Consider the following 9,925-nt stretch of genomic DNA (forward strand, 5'->3'; position numbering starts at 1 on the left):
TCTTGGCTATATTTCTTCGATATAGAATGTTGAACCCTATGCATGATGCATTTGGGTTATGGTTGACTTCTGTTGTCGGTGAGATCTGGTTTGCATTCTCAAGGATTCTAGATCAGTTTCCTAAATGGTTCCAAATTGATCGTGAGACTTATCTTGATGACTTACTCTAAGGTACCCAAAATAAGTTCGTTGATCAGATTGAAATAGTTTAAAAATAAATGGTTCAAAAGGGTTATATGGGTCAAACAGTTTGAAAGTCGCCCAAAGTCTATTTTTGATGCACCCAACTGTGCACCCTCCCAGATCATATAATTCATAAATGTTCAAAGGGTCAGCTCCTCTTAATCCCTCAGATCGTCTTAACCAAGTTATACGTTAGGCCCTTGGTTCAGTCAAGATCTTTTACAGTCGACACAGCCCTCTTTTGTACAGTTACAAAGGAAGTAATCTAAAATGACTCGAAAGGTTCGAAAACTTCTCTTTCTCATGGTGTAATTATAATTCATATCTTTAGTAATCTATCTAAACCAAAGTTATATTCTATTTTCTTTCTTACATTTGCATATATAATAAAAGGAATGAAGCTAGACTAGAACCATAACTTTGCAAATTTGCAATTGCCATGGATACATCAAATAGTTACAATTTTCCACAATCACCTTCAACTCCCATCCTAAAATGAGGGGATAAAAGAACCACACACGAAAACAGTAAACTGTACACACTATATTAGCTGACACACCATGTGCTTGTCGTCGATGTATTCTCTTTTCTTAAGATATGAAATAGAGTGAAGTTAGTGTCGGATGTGGGTGGAGTCATGAAGGCAGCGTCATTTATTGGCGAATAATATCATACTCTCTTCAAACCTTGTTTCAACTGTACAAGATTTGTCCTAAAACTGTATTCCTCTACCTGTACATAACCAAAACCAGAAAGAAAAAAAAAAAAAAAAAAAAAAAAAATATTTGTTATTTGGGAAATCATGATTGAACCACGAAGTACATATTCATCAATTCACCCATCACAGTATAAACTTAAATAACCAAGACAACACAACGCGCATGTCTACATTTTTGCCCAACACAGCTGTCAACAGTACAAAAGGAAAAATAATGATTTTGGTAATTACGTTCATAAAATGTGAATGGGGTCTGCCTTTTATTTGTAAAGGTAGCCCCAAGTCTAAGAAACAATGTGCTGCTACCACAAATAAGTTTACATGCTTAACTTATATGATTATCTTGTTTGATAAAAAAGTTATATTAGACCCTTATTAGTGGGCGTGATCAACAAAAAAACACCCCCATCACGCTCCCATCACGCCACTATGGGGCGTGATGGAGGAAAAAAATCGATGGCGTGATGACTCCATCACATGGTGGTGATGGGGATTTTGGCCAATCAGATTTTTTTTTCTTTTCTTTTTATTTTATAAATACCACATTTATTGTACAAAAGTGGGATCAAATACCCCATCACATAACCATCACCTCATCCACTACAAACTCCATCACGCCATCACCCCATCACCTTTGCCACATTAGCACTATACCCCACAAAAACCTCAAAAAAACCCCATCACCCCCATCACCACTAAAAAAGGTCTTAGTAACATAATAATAATAATTGAATTAATTTGCAGACACAAATAAATTATCCAAGAAATTTTTTTTTTTTTTTTTCTTTACAACTAATAAGAATAGAAAGTGTTGCAGGGTAATATCTTTCCCGGGCCAGGTAATGTTAAAAGGTGGGACCTACTAGATAGTGACATCACATAGGGCTCAAACAACCAGATTAAATGGCAAATGGCGTGATAACAAAGGACCACCTGAGTTTAATATTAAGAATAGGGTTCTATGAGTTCATGCCCATAACACTACTATTGGATAGTAGCTATCATGCTTAAAAAATATTAGGTGCCCCAAACTATTAGTACAACAACTGAGCTAGGTAATCATGCATGCCTTTGAAATAATAATGCATCATGATTCATGTATCTTTGTACACAATCTTTTTTTTTTTTTTTTTTTTTTTTTTTTATCAGCAATTCAGGAACACTCAGGTGACTAAACCACCCACGCGTTCATCTCCCGCAATTGCATAACCCGCCCCCAACTGTTGCCCAAGAAGAAACCCGGCCCATTCCGAGGGCATGGCCGATAAAACCCCCTCCCCCACTACCCCTGCAACACGATGTGCGGAAGGCACCCTTGGGTGGAATTCAAAGGTTAAGGGGCAACCTCGTGTGCAATGCTGCACCCCACGAGTCTAAGAGAGACAAACCACTACCACATGAGCTACAACACAAGGTTTCTTTGTACACAATCTTATATATGCAAGTAATAAAGAGACCAATTTAAATATTAAGAAAAAACTTTTACTTTTATGTAAAGATATCGCTTAACGCAATAAACGTAATAACTACCTGCAGAGAAGATGTAAAAGCGATTAAAGATTCACATTGATCAAGAAGAGCTCTTTCTTGTGCTACTACAGTTGCAAGTTCAGAAACCAGCCAATTTGTTTCATCATACTGTAACAACCAAATAACCAATAAGTCGCAAACTGCTAAAAACCGAAGATCAACAAGCTCCTATATTTTAATAAAATATATAATATAGAAAAAAGAATATATCTTACTGTTGATAATGTAGATTTTATCGATGATCCCATCGTCTGCATTACTTGGATGGCAGAGCAAAAAGCAGACTTCACACTTTGAATATTTGCCTGTAAATTGAAAAAAAAAAAAAAACAAGTGTTATTCATATATCACCATCACATAAAGTGGTCTAAACTAACTTTAACGATATTGACGTACGGTTGCACATCCTGTTACGGGAAGCCGTAGAGTACTTGCTTGTAGATCTTCAATAACACCATGTAACGCAAAACGATGATCTCTTTCTATTGAACACCATTGATTTAGGTAACCAATCTAAAACAGAGACACCGAATTGTAAATCGGTCTAAAACGTTTGTCACACGAAAGAAGAATTAAACTGATATAGAAAATGTATTACTTGTTGGTTTAAAGCCATATAGAGCTTTAGCTGCAGTTTCAACTGACATATTTTCATCTTCTTTGCAGCTACTGAATCTTTTAGTTGTGATGTAGTTCTTTGGGCATTAATTAAAGATTTCTATACAAGCAAATTACAATGAGTTATTCACAAATTGCTAAAATAAATGATGTTAAGATAAAAATGTGACAAGTATAATAGAAATGTAATAACCAAACCTCAGCAGTCAATTTTTGGGAGTTCAAAACAGATTCTGCACTCGCGTTAACAAACCGCCATTGTACTTGTCTGTTATAGAGTAACCGTAAATTGTGTGCATCTTCTATTCGATTTGCAACCTTCTTACCCTTTTTTATATCAGCAATAAATGTGAGAACAGAAGCTGTATTATTTGAATTATTACATAATTGCCTTGAAGGACTAGATGATCTCATAGGACTGACCCCTCTAGCAGGTCCATTAACCATGGCCCGTGTTCGACACGGGCTCACACCTCGTGAACCACCTAAGGACTTATTCGGTGAAGATGGTAACAATTCACCGTTTTTCGAATTTGAGGAAACAAGATTGGATATCCTCCTAACATTTGGACTTGAAGAACGTTTAATACTTTCGTCAACAAGATCAATACTTTTATTGAAACCATTAGAACCAATTCGACTAGGCCATTGAAGCTGATCAGCTAATCTAGTATGAACTCCATCCAACGGTTTAGAATTCTCTGATTGATTAATCGGGTTTTTTCCTTTGAGAGGACTTCTTTTTCGCTCGGGTGTAGTAGCCTTCCTATATGCAGGTGATGATGAAACAACAGTCTGTTTTTGTGTTACATTTAATGACGGCTTTAAACTGCGATCATAAATCGTCTGAGGGGGAGGCTTCTCCCTTTTACTAACCGGCATCGAAAATGAATTAGACTGGAACGCAACGCTCAAACTACGCATTCTTGAAGGCCATAAAGATTCAGACATTTTACTTGCACTAACATTTCTAGCAGACAATTCAGCGAATACAGATGTATCGTGAATTGGGGTGTTTGGGCTTGGCGGCAATGGCGGTTGTGCCACCTGTCGCCTTCCAGTTGATACAGCTCGTTTTTTAACCGGTGCTGGCTGTGATGTAACTGTTCTTGTGGCATTTGGGGATGGAAACCGCCTTGATGTGGGCGATTTGTATCGTGAACTAACTGTAAGTGGCTGGTGAATTCTTCCATTGTTCTTCTCAATAAACAATGGCGATTTTCGAGTATCTAATGTTTGATTTGATTCACAAACATCCATCAACTCCATTCAAATTCAACCACATTGATGTCTTGCAATCAAAAATAGTCCAAAATTCCACACTTTTTTTTAAAAAAAATGATGGCTTTTTTTTTTTTTTTTTTTTTCTTCCACTATGCTATCCTTCCACTATTACAACTAGACATAGAACATTATGATCAGAAAAGGGAAAAAGTGAAACAAGAAAGTGCACATCTTTACAGACAGCTAGATCTGAGAATGAAAAAAGTTTGAAACTTTACACAAATTAAAGCAAATAAGCATCTTTGAATCATAACAACACACTAAATATGATGATCATATTAAAGTAAAATGCACTTTTATACTAGTAAACAACACTTACAGTTCAACAGAAATGGAAAATATCATTGGTGCAAACTTTCAGTCAGTACTAGTTACTGTGAATGTGGTTGGAGTTTAGTGAAAGTGATAGGTTCAAGATAAGGGAGGGGTGCGTAGGATAAGAAATAGTGTGAGAGTGCCACCTGTAGTCTCTTTCACGGATTTGCCATGGTCGACAGGACTGATAGAAAAATAGTTGCAGAGTAATTGATGAAAATCATACGTAGTACAATTTTAAATATGAATATAAATAAAAATATATAATGTTGAAAACATCAATTAAGACCACAACTATAGCATAATAAGATTTATCCAAATTTATTATTTATTATTTGTTTTTTTGCACTGAAAATGATAATACACAATCAGATTCTGTCTTTACATAGCATTTTGGAAGTTTAACTAAATAGACTAATTTTACATTTACAATGAAATTAGCTTATTATGTAAATAAGAAGCTAGTTATAATGCATATATATATATATATATAAATATATAAGCATGGGATTATGGAAGCATCCATTGAGGACCATGTGACAAAAAGGATCATGTCCCTCTTCCTTTAAATTCAGTGAATTTGTTCACACATTGATACATATATCAAATATCAGAAATGAATTAAAAGTGGTCCACAACAACTATAGAAAACTTACAAACCGGCCCTGTTTTACAGTGAAAATTTTATTTCGTGTTACCTTTTCACGATCAAAGCTGAATTTATATTATATTATAGTACTTTTGATTTGACGTGTACTATTAAAACTGAATTATACGTAATTCTTTTAAAGTGGAGAATCAATCAATAGATGGTTACCTGTAAGCTTTTTTATAAATTACGTTACCTACATTAATATACTCATTATCACATTTCTTCAATTGTAAGTAGAACCGACGATAAATCCAGATATAAATTGACATTTTATTATATACGGAGTATAATATTAAACAGTATTTATTTATATTTATTAAATTAATTATTAATTATACATTAATTAATATTAATATATAATATACTCCGTAATATATAAATAACATTTTCCGTAAACAATACATGATGCAGTGTCTGTATTTCACAGATTTGTGTCTATAATTTCAGGAACAGTGGCGAAGTATCAGTGATCAATTTAGTAAGTATACATCGAATATTATACTATTATTTTGAATTTTAATTGATTTATAATAAAGCCTAAAATAAGATCTGCACCGAAATTGATTCTATTGTTTTTTCATCTCAATACACAGAACATATGAAATTAAATATATATTCAGTTAAAGCTATACGTAAATTTTATAATACCGCCATTTATTGACATTAAGTTCACCTCGAATATAACACTTCACAGTGAAATATAGCTTACATAGCCGAGAAATCAAACATTACGAAACAGAATTTGAAATTTGAATTCGAAAGTAAACTGACCGGCGATTATATTGCCGGAGATCGGTGTGTATTGCCGGAGCGATCAGTATTCCGTTGAGTCAGCCGTGATATTATAAAAAATGGATCAGTCAAAAATATAAATTGGACGAGAGCGATGAAAATGAGAGCTCTTTTTTTTCGGCTATAAGTTATAAAGTTATGCGGAGTAATTATAAGGAGAAGCGTTGAACGGTTGATGAAGAAGAGAAGATTTTGATTACGTTTTCTAGTGACGAAATTAACCTAAATTATCTTTTTATTTTTTATTTATTTATTTTTGCGTAAATAAAGATTATATTACAATTAGGAAATTCTTTATCAATAAATGAAGGATACTAAGAACCACTACAAACTAATGACGTATATTAAAGGCTAGCATGAGTAAACAAACTACTCTATTGATTATGGTTAAATTTTTAATTGTAAAATGTGACGACCCGGCAATTTTCGACCAAATTTAAACTTGATCTTAAGCTGAAACCAACACAATAAGCAAAGTCTGTAAGATTGAGTCTCAAAAAGTTTGAACTGTTTCATATATTCATTTGACCTTCGACTGCTCTCGACGATTCACGAACAATTAATTGTAAATAGATATGTGTGTATGTATATATAAATAATAATTTGAAATATAATTTGAAGTATTATATGTTGTTGCTATTAAAAATTAATAAAATAAAAATATAATATTATAATAATTAAAATATATCTCTATATATAAATAAAGTATATTAAAAATAAATATTAAACGATTTTAATACTCGTTTGTTATTCAGATTGATATTAAGCAAGTTAAATTCAAACTTATGTAATTTTAAAATAAACGGTGATACGAAAATAAATTCTATAAATTTAAGGCTTAAAAAAATGTATTTAAGAACTATTTGTTAAGTTTTAACACTTTTTATATTTTACCCATAAATGAGAGGGACAGTTGATGTAATTCATATCTAACAAATTAAGGATCGAATTTTATACCATAATGACCAAAATAAATAAATATAGTTAAATTAAAAATATGGGATTTTTCTGAATACTTTTATCCGCCACTAATTAACAACAGAGTACGAAATCCAGGGAAATTTAATCCTATTACCGGCTGCCGAACTATTTAACTTGTGATTGCAAATACCGTGTACTTTATGACTTACAATTCATATTTATAATATTTATGATTATTAATTATTATTATATTATTTCTATGACCTACTTAATATACGTACACTGCATATGGGAAATCTACTTGATATACATACACTGCATATGGGAAATCAAACCACTGTATATAATTAGATGATACTGTTTTAAATTGATTACTTGATTACCATTGTTTCTAACTAGCCTATAAATATTATTAGATATATACATACAAGCATAATATAGATATAAATATAAACCATTTGATCACCACATGTTATTCAACTTATCACCGTCGAGTAACACCCCTCTTGCTCGCCTTCTATGATCATCGAACAATACCACTTGCTGCGTCAGTTTCAACTTCAAACGTCACCTAAACCCCCACAATCCATCGAGCACCATATTATTACCGTCACCTTTGATTATTGTTTTCTTGTTTTAACATCAACACCACTTCACCTTCAAGGGCAACCACTATCACCATCTCTCTCTCTCTATCTCTTTTTTCTTTCGTTGTTGAGCCGCGAAACCATCGTAATACATCACCATCCTACAACCTTCCGCTACCATCAAACACTACAACCATCATCTACACATCGGACCCTATTACCTAGTACAACTATCATCTGTAACACCGCCACCCTTTTATCCATGACAAACCCAAAAACCATCACCATGGTAACAACCATACGCCACCACTGTCATCTCCAACACCACCATCGAACCATAGTTGCTACTACGTTACATCTGGTTCCTGCTTCTGTCACCGTAACATCACCATTAAAACCCCAAAAACTATTGTTATCGCTGCGGCATATATGTTTCCGTTTACTTTAATTGTTACTACTACAATATTGTTATCCCTTGAAAGAAACCGTCCCAACACAACCATAACACCTGTTACTTCTGCTCGACGTGATGATGCTAAAAAAAAGATGATGATGCGTGTATGAAGTACAATGATGATGATAAAGGTGATTAAAGTAATAATAATTATGTTTTAAATAAAGAAGATGGCGACTAATTTGATAATGATCATGCTTACGTATTTTTTTATTTTTTTTTTGCCTTTTTCCTTGTTCTGAGTTTTATTCCATTCAAAAAGTTCCAGACACACAAGGTTTCTTGCATAGCGGGTTTATTAATTTTATTATATGGGCTGTTACGATCTTATTTTATAATGGGGCAATTTATATTTTTAGTTGGGTCGTGTTTCCTTAGTATCTTGGACCGAATACTTTTATCAATTGATGTTGGGCCGGGTATTGATTGGGCCGTATAGTATCCTTGTGACACTGGACCGAGATCCAACCACAATTTGTTTCGTTTGGGGCTGCAAAAATATAGTTGGGTCCATAAATTTGGGTTACTATTTCTTTTCTTCTCTTCTCTTGTTGCCATCGAGGCCCAACGGAAATTTCATTTAGAGATATAATGATCGTGATATAGGTATAATAATCATCACGATGATAATGATGATAAGGTGATGATGATAATGATGCATGATGACGAGAAGTATGATGACGTTTGTAATCACAAACATATTAATGATATAAGATGATGAAATTGTGATGTTTGTTAATAATGATTATGGTTATAGCAAAATGATAATGATGATAATTAGTATATGATTATTGGGTATGATTAAGATTATGATTATTGTATGATGCTCGAATGATGATGATGGATACATAGAGGTATGATTATGATGATGGTGTCAATTAAGATATCATAATAATGATAAGATAATGATGAAATTCATGAATCTGATTGAATAGATTTTAAAGAAGAAAGAAGAAAAAGAAACAGCAAGAATATAGAATAAGTAAAAATTCGTTATCAGTTTAGTCAGAAAAACGGGATTGGAGCCATGGTTAAGGAGTGTGTTGAGTGAGCGAGAGGTCACGGGTTCGAGCTTGGGCAGAGGCAATTTATTTGTTTTTTTGATGTTTTCAAAGGTATTATTATTATTATTATTATTATTATTATTATTATTATTATTATTATTATTATTATTATTATTATTATTATTATTATTATCAATATTATTATAATTATTATAACTAGTATTAAAATAAGTGTTATTAGTATTATGATTAGGATTATTGATATTAGTAAAATTATTAGTAGTATCATTATTATTAAACTTATCTTTTTATAAAATTTCTAGTATTACTAAAAGTATCATTATTATTATTAGTAAAATCATTATTTTTATAGTTATTATTATTAGTATTCATTATTATTAAAATTAACATCTTTATTAATAGTATCATTTTTACTAAAGTTACCATCTTTATCATTAATACTAAAAGTATCATTTTTGACTCTATTATCATTATTATTATTTTTATCATTACTAATATTATTTTAGTATTATTATAATTCTAAGAAACAAACAATATAAATATATACAAAAATATATTTGATACACATAACATAACAAAATTTATATTTTTATTTATTTTAAATATATAAAATGAATATATGAAACATATAGGTAATTAATGTAAAAATGATATAACTAATAAATTTATATATATATATATATATATATATATATATATATATATATATATATATATATATATATATATATATATATATATATATATATAAATTTATTTGATTACAATTATGTGTGTTAATATATATATAAATGATATAGGTTCGTGAATCCGAGGTCAACCCTACACTTGTTCAATGTCGTCATA

At 31.7% G+C, this 9,925-nt stretch overlaps 1 protein-coding gene across 2 annotated transcripts; it reads right to left on the bottom strand.

Annotated features, from left to right (window-relative positions):
• Positions 1-454: 454 nt before the first annotated feature.
• Positions 455-6,210, bottom strand: LOC139852613 (AUGMIN subunit 8-like). Of its 2 annotated transcripts, none has more exons than XM_071841921.1 (7): positions 6,072-6,210; positions 3,248-4,447; positions 3,030-3,149; positions 2,828-2,944; positions 2,647-2,736; positions 2,432-2,539; positions 455-915 (listed from the first exon to the last, which is right to left on the bottom strand). In XM_071841921.1, the coding sequence occupies exons 2-7, from the start codon at positions 4,316-4,318 to the stop codon at positions 853-855; spliced, it is 1,569 nt and encodes a 522-aa protein (XP_071698022.1). In that variant the 5' UTR covers positions 4,319-4,447; positions 6,072-6,210; the 3' UTR covers positions 455-852. The 2 variants fall into 2 exon arrangements, with proteins under 2 accessions (XP_071698022.1, XP_071698023.1); XM_071841922.1 differs by having other exon boundaries at positions 3,248-4,438; positions 6,072-6,204.
• Positions 6,211-9,925: the final 3,715 nt, after the last annotated feature.

The sequence above is a fragment of the Rutidosis leptorrhynchoides genome, chromosome 6 (assembly GCF_046630445.1).
Source record: "Rutidosis leptorrhynchoides isolate AG116_Rl617_1_P2 chromosome 6, CSIRO_AGI_Rlap_v1, whole genome shotgun sequence".
NCBI classification, from domain to species: Eukaryota; Viridiplantae; Streptophyta; class Magnoliopsida; order Asterales; family Asteraceae; genus Rutidosis; species Rutidosis leptorrhynchoides.